The 22381-nt window shown below is 41.4% G+C and overlaps 1 protein-coding gene across 5 annotated transcripts in view; it reads left to right on the plus strand.

Annotated features, from left to right (window-relative positions):
• The window catches only part of tcf4 (transcription factor 4), a 297188-nt gene that overhangs the window by 240938 nt on the left and 33869 nt on the right, over window positions 1-22381 (plus strand). For all 5 annotated transcript variants that reach the window (XM_075456126.1, XM_075456124.1, XM_075456125.1 and 2 more), the window contains 7 exons: window positions 236-341; window positions 5206-5354; window positions 5748-5895; window positions 10882-10952; window positions 11052-11130; window positions 16708-16787; window positions 18561-18770. In XM_075456126.1, the coding sequence (XP_075312241.1) occupies window positions 236-341; window positions 5206-5354; window positions 5748-5895; window positions 10882-10952; window positions 11052-11130; window positions 16708-16787; window positions 18561-18770 (843 nt within the window). The remainder of the gene's footprint in view (window positions 1-235; window positions 342-5205; window positions 5355-5747; window positions 5896-10881; window positions 10953-11051; window positions 11131-16707; window positions 16788-18560; window positions 18771-22381) is intronic.

Consider the following 22381-nt stretch of genomic DNA (forward strand, 5'->3'; position numbering starts at 1 on the left):
AAACGTTTCCACAAATGATGTTCTGATTGTGTTGCTTTTGATTTTCTAAGTGAATATATACAAACATATGAATATGCAGAGTTTGATTTAATCGAGTAGAATAAGATTTTATATCGATGTCTAAGTGAAGAGAAGAAGCGGCAGTGATCAGCTGACTCCTGCTGAGCCTCAAAGTGGAAACTGACTCGATGGAAAGTTGGATTTGTGCGTGACGCTGTGCGTTTCTGTGTTGCAGGTGTACGCTCCGTCCGCCAGTACAGCCGACTACAACAGGGACTCACCGGGTTATCCCTCCTCCAAACCTCCCAGCGCTGGATTCCCAAGCTCCTTCTTTATGCCAGGTACTCACACACCAGTTCTGTCTTTCATCAAGCCTCCCACCACAGATTCCTGAGAAACTGTTACCGGATAGCCGAGCAACACGAATTCCCTGAGGCTGGAAGTTTCTCCTTTACCAAAGAAAACAGACTTTTTTTTTGGAGTGTTGCTGCTCTGAAACTGAGTCGGAGGAGGAAGTCCTTTCTCGTTCTCACCTGGGCCCAAAGCTGCTGGTACACTCAGAGCTATGCTGGCTGTCAGGTTCCTGTTTCTGTCCTGAAAACGCTGGAAGTCAAAGAATTCTGTGTTCACGTGCCTTCTGAATCAGAACGGGACGTTGACTTTCTGCAGCGTCTCCATCGAGCTAAAGCAGAAGGTCTGAGTCACGCTTTGGAAAGAATGGCAGAAAATATGAGATTAGCCGTACGGAAACGATCATTAGTCGTAAAAATCATCAACAGGTGATCAGGCTGAGGTGTTAAAGGGATAGTTCGCCTCTTTTGACATGAAGCTGTAAGACATCCCATATCAGCAACATCATTTATGAACATCTTCTTACCCCCTGCTGCGTCCTGTGAGCAGAGTTCCAGCCTCGTTTTGGTGTTGATGAAGGTAGTCCGGCTAGTTGGCTGGGGTTTAAAAAATAAAGCGTTTTGCTTCTCAGAACAATAAGCGTTCAACAGAGTAATACATTTGCATCACAAAATGGTTCTCCAGGAAAAAGTCAGACCTCACAATTGCTTGGCACTATTTTCTCTCCCTTCGTATCACTAACTGCTGCCGACAGTTTGTCGCCTGACGACAGAAAGAGTAACTTTCGGGGGGCGGTCCGTGGCGTAGTGCGTACAGCAGGCGCCCCATGTACAAGAGGCTGCTGCCCCGGTTCGAGTCCCGCATCGGACGGCCCTTTGCTGCATGTTGTTCCCCTCTCTCTGCCCCCTGCTTCCTGTCTCTCTACACTGTCCTATTTAATAAAGGCATAAAAAGGCCCAAAAGAAAAAAAAAAAAAAGAAAGGGTAACTTTCCAAGCAGCAAACACCGTAACAGGCGCGGCTGTCGGCAGGCGGCAGCAGGCAGTGATACGAAGGGAGAGAAAATAGGGCCAAGCGATTGTGAGGTCTGACTTTTTCCTGGAGAACCATTTTGTGATGCAAATGTATTACTCTGTTGAACGCATATTGTTTTGAGAAGCAAAACGCTTTATTTTTTAAGCCAACTAGCCGGAACTACTTTCGTCAACACCAAAACGAGGCTGGAACTCTGCTCACAGGACGCAGCAGGGGGTAAGAAGATGTTCATAAATGATGTTGCTGATATGGGATGTCATACAGCTTCATGTCAAAAGAGGCGAACTGTCCCTTTAACCTTAGCCGCCTTGGTGAGGTCTGTTTGCTCTGCAGAGCTGTTTCTGTGATTAAGCAGCAGCTTCATATGCAATCAGCACCGATGTTAAGTACAGTGAATAATCTCAGAAGGTGGAAATAGTCGCAGGAATCAGGTTTGTCCGGCGCGTGTCTGCGTTTTATAACCGAGTTATTCTTTATTTCTTAAGCTGAAGAAGGGAACCAGGTGTCCCATTTACATGGAAGCTCTCTGAAATCAGGTTACAGCACAAAGTGGGTCATATTACTAAACTGCAAAGTGTGCGCCGAGTCACAGGAAGGCCTGACAGCAGAGTGTGCTTTTACCTTGTTACTGCACAGAGATTCTAATCATTCTCAGCCAGTCATCACACATTCTCCTCCTGCAGCTGGTGCACGTGTTTACATGTGTGGAGAGGAAGAATAAATGAGATTCTCTGCCTTTGTAGGAAAATGCAGGTTCATTTTCTTGTCAAACACTGTTGAATAATGGCAGGAGTCGCTGGTGATGATGAAATGAGATGGAAGGAAGTTGTAGTGGTCGTATTACTTCAGCGGTGTGGATGTGGGCCAACTTCCAGCAGATGTGACACGGCTTCATACCACAACCGGCCTGAACGAATGACGCTTTTTGGTTCATTTTCTCAGGGACACGTCATGCAAACTGACTCTGAAAGACTCAAAGTAAAGTTTAAAAGTTTAAAGTTTAAATGTATAAGCTATATAAAGCACCATCCCAATATATGTTATGGATGATATAGAGCAGGGGTCTCAAACTGAAAGGGCCGGTGCTGCTGCAGGTTTCTGTTCCAACCCTGCAGCAGCACAGCTGACTCGTTTCATTCAATCAACTGAACTGGTTAAGACCTCGGCTGTGTTCGAAACCGCATACTGCATACTACATACTGCATACTACATACTGCATACTACATACTGCATACTACATACTGCATACTGCATACTGCATACTGCATACTGCATACTACAGACTGCATACTGCATACTACAGACTGCATACTACATACTGCATACTGCATACTACATACTGCATACTACATACTGCATACTGCATACTACATACTGCATACTACATACTGCATACTACATACTGCATACAACAGACTGCATACTGCATACTACATACTGCATACAACAGACTGCATACTGCATACTACATACTGCATACTACATACTGCATACTACATACTGCATACTACATACTGCATACAACAGACTGCATACTGCATACTACATACTGCATACTACATACTGCATACTGCATACTGCATACTACATACTGCATACTACATACTGCATACTGCATACTACAGACTGCATACTGCATACTACATACTGCATACTACATACTGCATACTACATACTGCATACTACATACTGCATACTGCATACTACAGACTGCATACTGCATACAACAGACTGCATACTGCATACTGCATACTACATACTGCATACTGCATACTGCATACTACATACTGCATACTACATACTACATACTGCATACTACATACTACATACTGCATACTACATACTGCATACTACATACTGCATACTGCATACTACAGACTGCATACTGCATACTAAATACTGCATTCTGCATACTGCATACTACATACTGCATACTACATACTATATACTGCATACTACATACTGCATACTACATACTGCATACTACATACTGCATACTACATACTGCATACTGCATACTACATACTGCATACTGCATTCTACAGACTGCATACTGCATACAACAGACTGCATACTGCATACTACATACTGCATACTACATACTACATACTGCATACTACATACTACATACTGCATACTACATACTGCATACTACATACTGCATACTGCATACTACATACTACATACTGCATACTGCATACTACATACTGCATACTGCATACTACATACTACATACTGCATACTACATACTACATACTGCATACTGCATACTGCATACTACATACTGCATACTACATACTGCATACTGCATACTACATACTGCATACTGCATACTACATACTACATACTGCATACTACATACTGCATACTACATACTGCATACTGCATACTGCATACTCCATACTGCATACTACATACTGCATACTACATACTGCATACTACATACTGCATACTGCATACTACATACTGCATACTACATACTGCATACTGCATACTACATACTGCATACTACATACTGCATACTGCATACTGCATACTCCATACTGCATACTACATACTGCATACTGCATACTACATACTGCATACTGCATACTACATACTGCATACTGCATACTGCATACTGCATACTACATACTGCATACTGCATACTACATACTGCATACTGCATACTGCATACTACATACTGCATACTGCATACTACATACTGCATACTACATACTACATACTTCCATACGGCATACTCATCGATCAGACAGTATGCAGAGCGTTTACCCACAATGCATTTCTCTCCTGCCCGAGCCAAAATCAGCCGGCCTGAAGCTGATTTCGCTTAAGCTCTAAACTCTGTAAACTTTAGCAACATTTGAAACATTTGAAAACACCGGCTATTTACAATTTTGTTCCCATGAATTCGGCGCTACTAAAGCTAGCCGCAGTGAGCAACGCACTTCCGGTTATTTTCACAAAATAAAATACCCGTTGCCTTTTATCATAGGGAAAGCCATTACCATACAATTGGTGCTTTTGTTTTGAAAACAGGAAGTGAACGTACCCTCGTTGAAGCTAGCTTGAAACTGCCGTTTTGACACAAAATGATGATCTGCGACGTCACGTTACGTTGCATCTTGGGTAGTTTGAGTATGAGTAGTAACCACATGATGCATACCCAACATTTCGGAGCATCTAGTATGCATCCGGGAACTTCTCGCTTACTCAAACTCGCTTACTAACTCAAAAAGTTAGTAGGAGTAATAGGAGAAGTAGGAGTAGTATGCCGTTTCGAACACAGCCAATGAGTCGGAGGAGCTAAAAGTGGCAGAAAAACTCAAAACACACCATTAAAGTCACATCTTTTATTCTCAGGAGGAATAACCGCAGCGATCAAAACACGTTTCGACATTCAGCCTGAAGACAAAATCTAAAAATGGAGTCAAAGACAAAGGTTAGAGTTAGCGTTCAATAAAGGTTTGAATCTGCGTCACTAAATCCTCCATTGTCCTGATCTCATTGGTCATGAGGTAGCCAAAAATTGTACTCAAGTAAAAGTACTGTTACTTTAGAATAATATGACTCAAGTAAAAGTAAAAAGTAGGAGTAGTAGGAGAAGTATGCGGGTTAGAACACAGCCGCGGTCTTAACCAGTTCAGTTGATTGAATGAAACGAGTCAACAGAAACCTGCAGCAGCACCGGCCCTTTAATGGATCAGTTTGACTCCCCCTGATGTGGAAGGCAATCTGTTTTCGTGAAGTTATTTTTGAATAACGATGTGTCTCTCAGCCGTGTCTTTCTTTGTCTTTCTGTGTCTTTCATGTCGGTCAGATGGTCACCACAGCGGCGATCCCTGGAGCAGCAGCAGTAGCAGCATGAGCCAGCAGGGTTACCACGGCAGCATGCTGGGGGGCGGGAACTCGGCCCACGGCCCCTCCCAGAGCTCCTCCTACTGCGGGATTCACCCCCACGACAGACTGGTGAGCCGAGCTGTCACTCACAATGCATCCGAACAAAGAGAGAACTGTCCCGCCGGGTTACTCCTGCAACTCTATGTGAAAACCATCAGTTGCATCCGTCACTATTCGCTGATTTATTAACGTTCAACATGCTGCATTGTTCCACTTATTCTCAGTTGGCTGAATGTGCTTAATTGTGTGTACGCTTACACATTGGTAGTGCACGTTTGCACATCTGGACACAAGACATTTCTAAATTCCGCTCGTATGCGAAGCCGTAAATCTGTCGTTGGACGATAACTCTCCCGAAATGCTCGGAGCCCAGAACATCGGTCCAGATACCGGTCCTCGTGTCTCTCTCCTGTTTCGCTGTAGCTTTTCATTTTTTAAGTTCCCTCTCCCGTCTCTCTGCAGAGCTACCCTTCGCACTCGTCTGCAGACATCAACTCCAGCCTTCCCCCTATGTCCAGTTTCCACAGAGGGGGAGGCAGCGGGGGCGGGGCCAATCACTACAGCACCGCCTCTTGTACTGCCTCCACCAACGGCACAGACACCGCCATGGGTAAGACGCCTGTAGCCTTCAATGAAGGCAAAGATCACTGTTCCAAAACTGCTGTTTTACCTCCTGTTTCTCCATCTTTTCTTGTTCAATTCAATTTAATTCATTTTTATTTATATAGTGCCAAATACAGCAAATGTCATCTCAAGGCACTTAAATAATAAAGTCAAAATTAAAGCCAATTTGAATTGTTGCGCCGCCATGTGATGCAGTTGCTACTTAGCAACCATTCCGACACTTTTTGGACAGATCGTGAGAGTAAAATGTGTTTTTTTTACCTCTGCATTATAATTACTTTAGGAAAGCTCCAGCTTTTCATCTCACTGTTAATTAATTTTTTAATTAATCAACTATGGCTGTGTTCGAAACGACATACTACATACTCATTGATCAGACAGTATGCAGAGTGTTTACCCACAATGCATTTCGCTCCTGCCCGAGCCAAAATCAGCCGGCCTGAAGCTGATTTCCCTTAAGCTCTAAACTCTGTAAACTTTAGCAACATTTGAAACATTTTCAGATGAGAAAGTAGTCGTTTAGATCCCCAACGTGTTGAAAACCTGACAAAATACCGGCTATTTACAATTTTGTTCCCACGAATTCGGCGCTACTAAAGCTAGCCGCAGTGAGCAACGCACTTCCTGTTATTTTCACAAAATAAAATACCCGTTGCCTTTTATCATAGGGAAAGCCGTTACGATACAATTGGTGCTTTTGTTTTGAAAACAGGAAGTGAACCTACCCTCGTTGTAGCTAGCTTGAAACTGCCGTTTTGACAGGAAATGACGATCGGCGACGTCACGTTGCATCTTGGGTAGTTTGAGTATGAGTAGTAACCTCATGATGCATACCCAACATTTCGGAGAATCTAGTATGCATCCGGGAACTTCTCGCTTACTCAAACTCGCTTACTAACTCAGAAAGTTAGTATGAGTAGTAGGAGAAGAATGCGGTTTGGAACACAGCCTTTGTCTTTGGTGCTCTTAGCATCTTAGCTAAGATCGCTAAACACCCGTAGCTAGGATGCTAAGGGTGTTAGCATTAGCATTGAGTGTTCCACAGTGTTAGCACTGGATTACAGTCCATTATGAGCATGTTAGCTTCAGTCTGAAGCTGTTGATGTTAGCTTGTCTTTTATTTTATTCTGTTAACTGATCTCTAGACTTCAGACTTCAGACTGGACTTGGAACTTACTTTGACTCGACCACCCGACTTGACGTAACCCTTTAAGGTGAAAACATTCAGCCTCAGACCTTTGACTTCCTGAATCCAGCTGACCTTAAAGACTTGCAGCTTAACTTAAACTTAACTAAAGGACTTTTGGCACTTTACTTGTGACCCAACAGACATTTAAAAGCTCTGCTGTGTGTAAACGTAAACTGTCAACATAACTGTTTTGATCTTGTGATTCCTTATGGTGATGGTTTATTTTCAAGATGTTTTTTTATTTTCTTACTTAGATGCTTTAAAGCACTTAGAAACAGAACCTCTTTTGTCCTGGACAGACAAAAAACACAATCTTAGAGGAACACTTGACTCAACCTTCTCATCACTTACATACAACCCACAAACACACAGTAAGCCATGTGGACCCCTTGCTTTGAGTCCCATAGAGCAACCAGCACAGCAACAAGAAACACATTGAAAGTTTGTTTTCATTGGAAATCATCTCCAACATTCCTTAATATGTCTCTCACCCACACACAATGCAGAGCAGATGAGTGTAAACACAAGATGAAGCTAATATAAAACATGATGCTGTTGTTTAAATAGAAGCACGTGACACACGTGAACGCTTCAACATGGACAGAAAGGTTTTTTTTTTCCTCCGCCACAGTCGGGTTTCGCACTCAAAGACGCAGATGTAGATTATACGCTGGAAAAAATGCCCCTCCAAAAATAAGTAAGAAAAACAACAAATAAAAGACGTTTTTGCTTGAAATAAGCTAAAAAAATCTGCCAATGGAACTAGTGAAAATCGGCTTGTCAAGATTTCTTGAAATAAAATGTGATATTTAGGACTTTTGAGATAAAAGTGATCTTGAAATTAGCTTAAAAACCTCTTCAAATGTAAAAAAAAAAAAGCTTGTTTCATGTGAAATATGACTCAAAACAATTTGTTTTCAAGACTTTTTCATTTAACAAGATATTCCAGATGTATTGTCTTCAAACCAGTCCCTATATCTGGCTGTAATGGTACTTGTTAGGCAGTTTTGTCTTATATTAACTGTAATGAGATATTTTGACTAGAAATTAGACAAATATACTTGGTAAGACTTTGATTTTTTCTAGTGTAGCTATATAATCTATAGCTATGTAGCTATACATTCATGTCAGGTACAGCTGATACCAGACAAACAGTTTGAACGAGGGGTGTAAAGGTACAGCACTCCTATAAATCCATTATGGGATCTGAGAAATCTAACGATCAGCTTCAGTCTCCAGCTCATTCATACCCAACATACAGATGTTTTAGCTGTAAAACAGATGCTCGTATAGCATCCGCTGCGGCGGTGCGCGGTGGGGAAACTGGAAAAAACCAACAAAACACTGATTTCATAATGATCTGATCAGTTCAAATGGGATTTATTTCTCAGAAGCAGCGATGGATGCGAACAAAAAAAAGACCGAATTCATCCATCTGAGTGCTCTCTCCTCCTTTAAGCTCTCGTTTCTGAGAAAGATTTTTCTCTCCCGCACATGTTCTCAATTATGCATCGAGCGAGGATCCCAGTTTGTGTGTGTTTGCGTGGATCAGTAATCCCTTGGATGGTTTACTAGGCCAGTGGTGTGGCATGAGTGAGACGTGAGGCTTTAACCCCGAAACATATGCTGCTTCCTGTCTGTCCTCTTCACCTGTCTGTCTGTCCGCTCCGCAGCAGCTTAAAGGAGTCCGCTCCTGCCAATCTCCGTAATGGATTCATTCGCCATGAAAGGATGTGTTTTTCTGCTGGATTCTGCATGTGTGTGTGTGTGCGAGCATAAACTTTCCATCTGGGATTCGCTATCAGGAGAGATGAGCTGGGAGTGTGTGTGTGTGTGTGTGTGTGTGTGTGTGTGGGCGCTCATCTGTTCTTGTGAGGTCACTTCCTTCCTCTTTGGCCTCGGCTCTCGTCAAGTGTGTGAAACACATTTAGTCGCATTCAGAGTCCACATACGCACATGCTGTCACGCAGTTAAAACGTGAATGGACTCTTTTTTTTTTAATTAAAATCCGCTCCTTGTTCTTGTCACATTTTTTTGGAATAATGGCGTTTAAAAGGGCGGATTCATAAAGAGTGAAATCAGTTTGGAGAACAGAGCATTCGAGTTTTAATCAAATCAAATCAAATTAAATTTATTTGTAGCACATTTAATGTGCAGAACAGTTCAAAGTGCTTTATATAAAATAAAAGCATTGCAGCGGGGAGTGGAAGAAGCATTAAAAATACACAAAAGAATATAAAGAGAAACAAATAAAATAATTTAAATAGGGCTGGGCGAGTTAACTCATTAATTATTTAACACCGATAAATATTTTATTTATTTTAAGTCTGTTGCTCACAAGCTTTAATTTTGTAAAAGTCTGTTGCTCACAGGCTTTTATTTTGTAAAAGTTTCTCGCTCACATTCTTTTATTTTGTAAAAGTCTGTTGCTGTCTGCTGTGGAACAGGAAAAGAAAGTAATCGGCGGATCCACCAAACATGGAGAAGGGTACGGAACTTTTACTCGGCCATTTTCATGTTAAAGTTCTTCCAGACGGCGGAGTCGACAGAACCAAAGTCATCTGTAAACACTGCCAAGTTGAATTGTCTTCTCAGCGTAGTAGTTCCAGTCTAAAATATCACTTAAAGGCAAAACACACAACTGATAGCAGCAAGTCATTCAAGGAAACAGACAGTGGAGCGAGGCTTCTACATAAAAACTACAGAAAGATGCTGATGTTAAAAGTGTGTTTGCACAACAAATGTTATGGCACTTTCACTTTCTCTTAGTCCGGGTTAAAACTCCAGCAGCAGCGTTCTGGATGAGCTGCAGATGTTTAATGCTCTTTTTGGGAAGTCCAGTTAAAAGAGCGTTACAGTGATGGAGTCTGCTGGAGATGAATGCATGGATGAGTTTCTCCTGGTGTTTCTGGGAGAGGAAACCAAAGGAATTTAAGTGAATTCAGCCACGCTGAGCTTTGATTGGATAATTCGCTCCACTTGGAAACCACCTTAACATTGTTGTCCTTTGAAGTAGCGCAGCTGAGGAAGCTGTTGCATTAGCTTTGTCACGTTATCCAGTTTTAACCGTCGGATACGAACAGTTCTTTGGAAAGATGTAATTGGTCATCAGACTTGAGACTTTGGCACAAACAGAATTAAGTTACATTCCACTTAGCTGTAGAATACGGAAGCCCGGAGCGGCCTTTTTTTATTGGTTTTCTCGAGATAACGAGTTAATTTACCGATGGTTTTCGAGGCCACTTTTTCTCCCCAGTCCGCCCCTGTTTATATGTGTTTATATGTATTTCTGCCAAAGGTTTTTACCCATTTTTACCCCCCTTTCATTCAAAACTGAATAAAGTAGCCTATGAATCAAACATGGAATGTGGAGCGTTTGTGTAACAATTCTGCTTGTGAAAAATTATCTCGTTATCATGAGAAAATGGAGGAAAATTATGTCGTTATAAAAGGAAAACTAGGAAAATTATCTTGTTATAACGAGAAAACCATTAAAAAAAAAACAGTTTATACGTACCATGTCCGCTCTGGCTTTCCGTAGTAGAAAGTGCATTGAAAAAGCAACTCGCCCTTTGTTTTTTTGTTTTTTACAAATCGAAATGATGTCGAAATAGATTTTCAGGTGGACGACAACATCCGATTCTGGGTGTAATTTCCAGTTTTTAATGAACATGTTTTGCCAGTTTAGGTGTGGAACGGATGGGCTGAATAATTAAACATGTAGTTAACAACATCCTTATTTACCAGAATGCTTCCCTGTTTTCCCCCGTGTGCGTGTCACAGCTAACCGAGCGCAGAGCGGAGCAGCCAGCAGCTCTCAAACAGGAGACGCCTTAGGGAAAGCACTCGCATCGGTAACTACAGCACACACACAAACGCACTCATTCTCTCATCCAGTCTTTTCAAGGTTTTTCCAGGGCTGACTTTAATTTGCCACTTTTTTTTTTCCCCAGATCTACTCTCCAGATCACACGAACAACAGCTTCTCGTCCAATCCCTCGACCCCGGTCGGCTCCCCGCCCTCCCTCACAGGTGAGACACGCCAACACAAAGATGATGCTACAGAAGGAAAAAGCAGAGCCGACCGACTCAGACTTTCCTAACATGACTCTTGACTTGACTGTTTGACTTGAGACATAGGCTGTGTTCGAAACCGCATACGACTCCTACTAACTTTCTGAGTTACTATGGGAGTTTGAGTAAGCGAGAAGTTCCCGGATGCATACTAGATTCTCTGAAATGTTGGGTATGCATCATGAGGTTACAACTCATACTCAAACTACCCAAGATGCAACGTAACGTGACGTCGCCGATCGTCATTTCCGGTCAAAACGGCAGTTTCAAGCTAGCTACAACGAGGGTAGGTTCCCTTCCTGTTTTCAAAACAAAAGCACCAATTGTATGGTAATGGCTTTCCCTATGATAAAAGGAAACGGGTATTTTATTTTGTGAAAATAACCGGAAGTGCGTTGCTCACTGCGGCTAGCTTTAGTAGCGCCGAATTCGTGGGAACAAAATTGTAAACAGCCGGTATTTTGTCAGGTTTTCAACACGTTGGGGATCTAAACGACTACTTTCTCACCTGAAAATGTTTCAAATGTTGCTAAAGTTTACAGAGTTTAGAGCTTAAGAGAAATCAGCTTCAGGCCGGCTGATTTCGGCTCGGGCAGGAGCGAAATGCATTGTGGGTAAATGCTCTGCATGCTGTCTGATCGATGAGTATGTAGTATGGAAGTATGTAGTATGGAAATATTTAGTATGAAGTATGGAAGTATTAAGTATGGAAGTATGTAGTATGGAAGTATGGAAGTATGTAGTATGGAAATATGTAGTATGGAAGTATGAAGTATGGAAGTATGGAAGTATGAAGTATGGAAGTATGTAGTATGGAAGTATGTAGTATGGAAATATGGAAGTATGTAGTATGTCGTATGGAAGTATGTAGTATGGAAGTATGTAGTATGTAGTATGAAGTATGGAAGTATGTAGTATGGAAATATGTAGTATGGAAGTATGTAGTATGGAAATATGTAGTATGGAAGTATGAAGTATGGAAGTATGTAGTATGGAAATATGTAGTATGGAAGTATGAAGTATGGAAGTATGTAGTATGTAGTATGGAAGAATGGAAGTATGTAGTATGGAAATATGTAGTATGGAAGTATGAAGTATGGAAGTATGTAGTATGAAGTATGTAGTAAGGAAGTATGTAGTATGGAAATATGGAAATATGTAGTAAGGAAGTATGTAGTATGGAAATATGGAAATATGGAAATATGTAGTATGGAAGTATGTAGTATGGAAGTATGAAGTATGGACGTATGTAGTATGGAAGTATGTAGTATGTAGTATTGAAGTATGGTAGTATGTAGTATGGAAGTATGAAGTATGAAAGTATGTAGTATGGAAGTATGTAGTATGTATTATGTAGTATGGAAGTATGTAGTATGTGGTTTTGAACACAGCCTTAGACTTTTTTTTAGTTGACAAATGCAGCTCTGGGAAGAAGAAGAAGAGTATCAACTGAAAACAACTAAAGATGGAATAAAACGGGCTTTTAAACTTGAATCTAAACCTGGTTTTTGGATGAATAAAAAGGAATTTTATTATTATTTCCATGTAAAAGTGCTCTCCACACCCCTCTTCTTCCTCTTATTTCCACCAGTTACCCGCCCCCTCTGCGGATGCTGTAAACTGCAGCCGCTCCTTAAAGTGAAAAATGACTTTTCCTAATAATAGTTTGTGTCGTATTTGTCTCTAATTGTCGCCGCTACGCACACCGTTTGATATTTCTGGTGACTGATCGCTTTAATTACGAGCACCACTTCGAACAAATCGTTCACAAACCTGCCGGCTCTGCGAACACAAGCCCCTCTTCCTCCTCCTCCTCCTCATCATCATTATAGCTGCCTCGGATATCGCCTGCTAAACCTTAATTGGTGTTTATCATTGTGTCAGAGTTACTCCACTTTTTACAAATTAGAAATGAAGCCTATTAGAGCAAACTGCATGCAAATTGATATCCGAGGCTAATTCTGTGAGGGTGTTTTTACAGCGTCGGACTCGGAATAATTTACCCCTCCGTTTAATACTTATATTTGTGTATTTGCACATGAATGTACCCAGGTGATTATTCATTAATTAGCATATGGAAATCAGCGTGTGATATGAATAAAGGAGAGAAAGGACAAAAAAGGAAAAGACAATGAGAAAAAGGAAACGCGCTAATGAGATGAGATCAGAGTTAGAGGGAAGAGATCAGCGATCAGGGCAAGATGAGGAGAGGATTTAAGGAGGGATGAAGGAAAGGAGGGAAAACAGGAAGTAAGAGGAGAGGATTTAAGGAGGAATGAAGGAAAGGAGGGAAAACAGGAAGTAAGAGGAGAGGATTTAAGGAGGAATGAAGGAAAGGAAAGTAAGGAAAGGAGGGAAAACAGGAAGTAAGAGGAGAGGATTTAAGGAGGACTGAAGGAAAGGAAGGAAAACAGGAAGTAAGAGGAGAGGATTTAAGGAGGGAAAACAGGAAGTAAGAGGAGAGGATTTAAGGAGGACTGAAGGAAAGGAAAGTAAGGAAAGGAGGGAAAACAGGAAGTAAGAGGAGAGGATTTAAGGAGGAATGAAGGAAAGGAAAGTAAGGATAGGAGGGAAAACAGGAAGTAAGAGGAGAGGATTTAAGGAGGGATGAAGGAAAGGAGGGAAAACAGGAAGTAAGAGGAGAGGATTTAAGGAGGACTGAAGGAAAGGAGGGAAAACAGGAAGTAAGAGGAGAGGATTTAAGGAGGGATGAAGGAAAGGAGGGTAAACAGAGGAAGTACGAGGAGAGGATTTAAGGAGGGATGAAGGAAAGGAGGGTAAACAGGAAGTAAGAGGAGAGGATTTAAGGAGGACTGAAGGAAAGGAGGGTAAACAGGAAGTAAGAGGAGAGGATTTAAGGAGGACTGAAGGAAAGGAGGGTAAACAGGAAGTAAGAGGAGAGGATTTAAGGAGGAATGAAGGAAAGGAGGGTAAACAGAGGAAGTAACAGGAGATTTAAGGAGGACTGAAGGAAACGAGGGTAAACAGAGGAAGTAAAAGGAGATTTAAGGAGGACTGAAGGAAAGGAGGGTAAACAGAGGAAGTACGAGGAGAGGAATTAAGGAGGACTGAAGGAAAGGAGGGTAAACAGGAAGTAAGAGGAGAGGAATTAAGGAGGACTGAAGGAAAGGAGGGTAAACAGAGGAAGTACGAGGAGAGGAATTAAGGAGAACTGAAGGAAAGGAGGGTAAACAGGAAGTAAGAGGAGAGGATTTAAGGAGGACTGAAGGAAAGGAGGGTAAACAGGAAGTAAGAGGAGAGGATTTAAGGAGGACTGAAGGAAAGGAGGGTAAACAGAGGAAGTACGAGGAGAGGAGGATAAAGAGTGCATTTCCTGCCTGTACAGGTTCCAAAATAATGCAAAAACATCCGAATATCCCCCCAACATAACCTCAGTAATGAACTAACTAACTTTTTGCCAGTTGTTGGATTAAACTGCAGTTGCCTCCACCTGTGTTCATGTCCCTGATGGCCAGCTGTAAGCTGGTCTGAGCGCATTACGTAGGGCACAAACCACTTTAAAACTCCTTTCACACTAATCACATGATGAAAAAAAACCAAATTCCAGATACAGTTGCAGAAAAATCATCAATCAAAGCAACGTGAGAGTCTTATTTTATCACACTTGTGTGTATTGAGCAAACAGGAAGTGAGCAGACCCAGCTGGCTGGAGTTTCATCCAAGCTCTGCAGACACTGAGCAGCTGTTGTTTAAATGAAATAAAGGTGCCATCTCACGCTGCAGGATCCAGTTCAATGCAACAGAGCCAAAATGGAGGAAGCTAGCTTAGCTCGCTAACTGAAGATGTCAACCCGCTTTGCTCTTTGGTCCAGTCCAAACTAAGATGGCGGCTGCAGGTCATCCACATGAAAACTTTTGCTTTATGTAATTATTAATCATTGGAAATCTTACATATGCCTATATACTGATATTTTCTGTACTGTGACGTCACATTGTGCAACGGCTCTGCTTCATCGAAGTACGGAAGCTCAGAGCGGCCGTGGTACGTGTAAACTTTTTTTTATGGTTTTCTCGAGATAACGAGTTAATTTATCGATGGTTTTCGTGGCCACTTTTTCTCCCCAGTCCGCCCCTGTTTATATGTGTTTATATGTATTTCTGGCAAAGGTTTTTTTTTTTAAGTCCACTATATCAGCAGGATCACTGAGGTGTAAATGCCTGTTGAGCTGCAGTCGAGCCGGCCGTCTCCTTAAATGAAGCGGGCTGATATGAAAGTTATCTCAACACATAAAACACATATAAACAGGGGCGGACTGGGGAGAAAAAGTGGCCTCGAAAACAATCCGTAAATGAACTCGTTATTTTGAGAAAAAAACATAATTATCTAGTTATAACGAGAAAAGGGAGGAGAATTATCTCGTTATAACGAGAAAACGGAGGAAAATTATCTTGTTATAACAGGAAAACGGACGAAAATTATCTCGTTATAACGGGAAAACGAAGGAAAATTATCTTGTTATCTCGAGAAAACCATCAAAAAAAAAAGTTTATACGCACCACGTCCGCTCTGGCTTTCCGTAGTAGAAAGTGCATTAAAAAAGCAACTCGCCCATTTTTTTTTATTTTTTTTTTACAAATCGAAATTATGTCGAAATAGATTTTCAGGTGGACGACAACATCCAGTTCTCGGTTTCCAGACCGAGGGTGTAATTTATCTCGTTATCTCGAGAAAACCATCAAAAAAAAGTTTATACGTACCACGGCCGCTCTGGGCTTCCGTATCAAAGTTAGGGACACGAGAGTAGAAGAAAACTGCCGTGTGCTAGCTTAGCAAACCACAGTAGCCTAGCAAACATTTCCGCTGTTTGCTTGCTAACTGCGACCCTCCCTATCTTATTACTCACCTTCAGTCCATTGAAAGGGCTTCACACACCAGCCTGTCGTCTCAAAGCCTCATATTAATGTAAATTCACAAAGTCGCTGCCTACCAGCTAATGAGACCTGTCGATTCAGATGTAACCCCTTTAGAGCGACGAGCCGCACAAAAGCAGAGGCAGATCCACAAAAAGCTTGTTTACTCTGCAGAGGGCCCATGCTAATCAACCACTTGTACCTTTTCCAAGACAAAAGCTTGGTATTAGCATTTTTGCGATGAGATATGGCTGCGTTTGTTTTTGTCTTGTGTTCTTCATCTCGCCGTCTATTGTGTCCGAGCAGCACGAGTGGATCCGGGGAGTGTCCCGGTGTGTAAAGACGTTTTGTCTGGCGGTTGGCATCGAGCAGCCTCTCATTTGAACATAAAAAGCAAATGAGACTCGGCTCGAATGCACACACAGATATCTCGCTGTTTTCCACGGGGTCATAAAGGGCTCGATGCAGCAGGTTTTTCTATCCCAGCATGCACTGCTTCTATCAAAGAACAAGATGAAGGGATGTCAGTTTGAGCTAAACAAAAGCAGAAAAGGCCTTTAATAGTCAACCGTGTTTCACTTGGATGTTCACTGCCTTTCTTTGAACTTTAATCTGCTCTTGACATCCTGTCCTGATAATGTCTTCTTCTCTGCTTTCTCCAAGCTGCCAGTTCAGCCGCCTGGTCGAGGAATGGCGGACAGGGAGCATCGTCGCCAAACTATGAGGCTCCACTGCACTCTCTGGTACGCTCACGCTAATACTAAAATAAAAAACATAATATTCCCACAATTTGAAGAGGTAAAAACACCTTTTTTTCTATTCACTGGTAGAAGTTTCACAAATGAAAACTATGTGAAACCAAAACTATCTCTCCGTGTTGGCTTGCATTTGGGTGAACTGACACTATCTGAAATGTAGTCTTTTTCTGCAAATTTCTGCAGGTTTTGTTGCTTTGCTTGTAGTTGACTTGAGGTGAGGGAGAAGATAATCCATCCTGAAATTTGTGACTACAAAAATGTCTCGTCCTTGAGGTTGCTAAGCAACTCCAAACAAAAAAAAAACGTTTCCACCGCTTTGCTTCGCAGTTGGTATGAGGTTTTTCTTTTGAAAAGCTGCCCTAAGTTTTGGCCAAACATGTCTACTGTTAGTGTGTTCAACTCTTATTTTGATTCGCCTGTATTCTGAAAGGCCCGGTCAAGGTCTTAATGTCAGCGGCAAACTGCAGTATCGCTCCAGTCCTTTTAAAGACCAAAAGCTTTATCCTGGTACACCTCCCGTGCAGGTTAAACCTCCATGATACCTTTTGTCCAGAGCCAACTGTTTTTATTAAGATGTCCTTTCTTTTTCACAGCCAGACTTTAGTTTTAACTACCTTAAATTCCGGACTAAAGGCCGCGGGTGTCCACATTGTAATATGAGATATTTACATGGAAAGATGTTACACGGGAGGATTTTTAAACTTTTAATTAAATGTGTACGGTAACATAAACAAATAAATACTGGAAATTTTTTTTTTTCCGAACAGTGCCTGTAACACGGATGGTTTTAACTTAAATACCCATCGATAACGAACAAATTCGTGGCATAAATGCTTTTTTTTTTCCGAACAGTGCCTGTGACGCCGATGGTTTTAACTTAAAAACCTATCGGTAACGAACAAATTCGTGGCATAAATGCTTTTTTTTTTTCGAACAGTTCCTGTAACACCGATGGTTTTAACTTGAATACCTATTGGTAACGAACAAATACGTGGTGTAAATGCTTTTTTTTTTTTCGAACGGTGCCTGTAACACCGATGGTTTTAACGTAAATAACCATCAGTAACGAACAAATACTTTTTTACAAATGCTTTTTTTTTCGAACAGTGCCTGTAACACGGCTGGTAAAAAAAAAAGACAGTTGCCTACCAGGAAAAGTAATCGATCACCTTCGATTTAAAAGCTGCATCATATGCATTCCTTCATTTGTTTTCCATCTTGAGGGTGAGTACATATGACCCATTTACAATAATTTAGCAGCGAAAGAGTGTTTGATTTATCGTACAATTTCATTGGACCCCTGTGAACTATTCGTTAATTTTATTGGTCTAATGTTACGAGGCAAAATGTTTTTGGCGGCATGAAAAGAATAGAAAAAAAACTATATTAGCCGCACCGTATTATAAGCCGTGGTGCTCAAAGCCTGGGAAAAAAAGTAGCGTCTTATAGTCCGGAATTTACGGTAATTAAAGGTCTTTCTACATTTGTCAAGTATTTTTGGTTTGAGCTCCAAATAAAACCTAAAGTTCGTAAGATGTCCAGTATCAGGCTTTGGAAAAGGAATACACCAACTGTTTGATAATTAGGCAAATGTAGAATATCTCTAAACCCGTCCAATAAGTTCATATTCTGCATAATTCCTCTGAAGCTTCTGCAATTTCATCAAAACATTCTTTTTCTTAATAAACGTCAACAACCCGAGGTGCCGGTAAGAGGAACATGTAGCAGATTTCTTATGTCTTGTCTGTTACTCTGCAGCAAAGTCGTATTGAGGACCGCTTGGAGCGCTTGGACGATGCCATCCACGTACTGCGGAGCCACGCAGTGGGACCATCGACGGGTATGACCAGCGGTCACGGCGACATGCACAACCTCATCGGGGCCGCTCATACGCACAACGGCGCCATGGGTGCTCTGAGCAGCGGGTACGGGGCGGGACTGCTGGCGGCCAACAGACACTCCCTCATGGTAGGACCTGAGCGATGATGCGATCATGTTGGGAGTAAAACAGAAAGAGACAAACATATTCTTTGTTAGTTTCACTGTCCTGAAAAATTAGAGACTGGAAACCTGTTTCTAAGCAACACGCAGCTGAAAAAACTGATGAGAGGAGCGGAGAATAGCGAAGGTTCAAACTGGAACCATGAAGCCACAACCGTAATGTTTCCCATATTCAAGACTTAAGGCTTTTTTTTTTTTTTATCAACTTGAAGCAATAAACACTGAGAACCAAGCAGCTGTGTGACATAAGGAGTTTGTAGAGAAAAAAGCATGGAATACAGCACACAGTATAAACACGTCCAGATGCCTCAACGTGTCCTGTCAGACATACGCTGTTTACATCTGACCTGTGGCTGAAATGAGCTGTTTTCTACCTGTTTCTTTGTTACACTCGGACTGTTTCCAGCCCGCAAACAAAAAGTTTAGTGCTGTGCTTTGCTTCGTGGCGTCCCATTCTTGATGCTCGTAGAATGTAAAAACCCAGATTTTTCTTCAGCAGTTTAACCTCTGAGAGGCTGACAGAAAACACGGAGTGAGAGTGGGTGTTATGGTATGAAACACGGCTCCCCGGCCAAGTTGTGTATGTCGCAACTGTACACACTGAAACCATTGAGCTGCTGGGGAACTCCATTAGTGCTTTGCTGATTTTGTGGAATTTCTGTTGAAACTTCAGCTGGATTTGAAGTGAAAAGGTTATCACGGTAACACTGGAACAACGAGCCGAGCTAACCCAAGCTAACTCCTCAGAGCATTTCAGTGTGAAGGCACATTTAGCGTCAGCCAGATGTTGTTCACAGAAATATAATAAACGGTTTGTTCTGACATCACTTTCTGCCCGTACAATGACCGAAACAGCAAGCATAATTGTGGCTTTGGTGAATCTTTAGCTCACATTAAAGTTAAAGTCAGCTAGGGATGCACCGAATACGTGGCATTTACGCCACGTATTTGTGCGTTACAGGCACTGTTCGGAAAAAAAGCATTTCGTATTTGTGCGTTACCGATAGGTATTTAAGGTAAAACCATCGGTGTTACAGGGACTGTTCGAAAAAAAAAAGAAGCATTTATGCCACGTATTTGCGCGTTACCAATAGGTATTTAAGTTAAAACCATTGGTGTTACAGGGACTGTTTGAAAAAAAAGCATTTCGTATTTGTTCGTTACCAATGGATATTTAAGGTAAAACCATCGGTGTTACAGGGACTGTTCGAAAAAAAAAAGAAGCATTTATGCCACGTATTTGCGCGTTACCAATAGGTATTTAAGTTAAAACCATTGGTGTTACAGGGACTGTTTGAAAAAAAAGCATTTCGTATTTGTTCGTTACCAATGGATATTTAAGGTAAAACCATCGGTGTTACAGGCACTGTTCGGGGAAAAAAAGCATTTACGCCATGTATTTGTTTGTTACCGAAAGGTATTTAAGTTAAAACCATCAAGATAGATAGATAGATAGATGGATAGATGGATAGATACATTATTGATCTCGAAATTCAAGCATCCAGTAGCAGACATAATAAAGCAATAAAAATGTTTATACGATAATAAACACTTTAAAAACAATCTAAGAATTTAAAAAACTGTTTAAAAATATAAAATATAAAAATATAAAGTGACCAGTGAAGTGAGACGAAAGTGAAATATAAAGTGATCAGTGAAATTCAGAAGTGCCATCACTGAGAACAAGGAACAAGAGAGGAACAATGTGAGCTAAAGATTCACCAAAGACACAATTATGCTTGCTGTTTCGGTCATTATACAGGCAGAAAGTGACGTCAGAACAGACCGTTTATAGCGGCACTGGTTCCTCTGTCTGTGTTAGATATTGTAGCCACATCAGTTTTAAGGTGATGATTATAAAGATGATTGGGATGAACATCATCTCCACAAACTTGAGTGTGTGATTATTTTTAAGACCCGAAGTTATTCGTGGAAAGAAGAACCAAAAGGCTTACATTTGACTTTTAAGTTGTACATAACATTCTTGCCAAAGTTGCCTTGAAAGGAGCTAAAGGAAGAGAACAGCATGTTTAGATTAGCGGTGTAATTCAGAGTTCAGATTGGAGGGAAATACTCACAGACTGCTGTTCATCTGGAGATCGTTTGAAGCACTTTTCGGCTCTTTAAATGTCCCAAATTTGGCAAGAAGCTTTATTAAGTGATGTGGAAATTTAGCCCAAGAAAACATTGCAAGTTTGCCTGGTGTTAAGGATAATATTTTTACAATTTACTTTACTCCGTTTCATCTGGAAATGAGTCCAAATCCTTACTGGTCTTGTTTTTACGTGTATGTAACTGGCAGAAAACGAGAATAAAGTGAAGTGAAGGATGAGTGCTGAAAAACACAGTTTACTTGTGAACTCACAGAAGCATAAATGGCCCCTTGTGTTGTCATTATGACCGGCGTGTGTGTTTATTCAGCCTCTGGATTATTGACTGACATAATAACACACTCGTTGCTGTTAGGCTGAACGCACAGCAGCTCCGTAACGACACACTCAGTCACTCTGACGTAGAAATGTTCGGCAAGATGGCCGGAGGCTGCTTAACATCACACTGTGGGGCCCACACCTACAAGCTCTGGGGAAGTGAAGCTGGGGGATTCAGAGCTCTTTTTCTTTCCCATTTTAAGTTTTAATAGTTAACAAAGGACAATTTGAAGCCTGGTCTTACTGCAGGGGTCTCAAACTGATCAATCAGACAGTATGCAGAGCGTTTACCCACAATGCATTTCGCTCCTGCCCGAGCCGAAACATCAGCCGGCCTGAAGCTGATTTCCCTTAAGCTCTAAACTCTGTAAACTTTAGCAACATTTGAAACATTTTCAGGTGAGAAAGTAGTCGTTTAGATCCCCAACGTGTTGAAAACCTGACTAAATACCGGCTATTTACCATTTTGTTCCCACGAATTCGGCGCTACTAAAGCTAGCCGCAGTGAGCAACGCACTTCCGGTTATTTTCACAAAATAAAATACCCGTTGCCTTTTATCATAGGGAAAGCCATTACCATACAATTGGTGCTTTTGTTTTGGAAACAGGAAGTGAACCTACCCTCGTTGTAGCTAGCTTGAAACTGCCGTTTTGACAGGAAATGACGATCGGCGACGTCCCGTTACGTTGCATCTTGGGTAGTTTGAGTATGAGTAGTAACCTCATGATGCATACCCAACATTTCGGAGAATCTAGTATGCATCCGGGAACTTCTCGCTTACTCAAACTCGCATACTAACTCAAAAAGTTAGTATGAGTAGTGGGAGAAGTATGCGGTTTCGAGGTCTTAACTAGTTCAGTTGATTGAATGAAACAAGGCAGCTGTGCTGCTGCAGGGTTGGAACAAAAACCTGTAGCCACACCGGCCCTTTCACGGATCAGTTTGAGACCCCTGTCTTACTGGATGGAGACCTCTGCCTTACTCTTAAGATAGTTGAAATGTGGATACATACTTGAAATTAAAGTGTTTTTACGACCAAAGCCATTTGTACTATATCGGTAAGAGAATCAATAAGGAACCGATATCGATAATGTAACCAAAATTGGTCAATTCTTAACAATTCCCGTCCCTAGGAGGTGGTATGGCTG

This window comes from Odontesthes bonariensis, chromosome 22 (genome assembly GCF_027942865.1).
Source record: "Odontesthes bonariensis isolate fOdoBon6 chromosome 22, fOdoBon6.hap1, whole genome shotgun sequence".
Lineage (NCBI taxonomy): Eukaryota > Metazoa > Chordata > Actinopteri > Atheriniformes > Atherinopsidae > Odontesthes > Odontesthes bonariensis.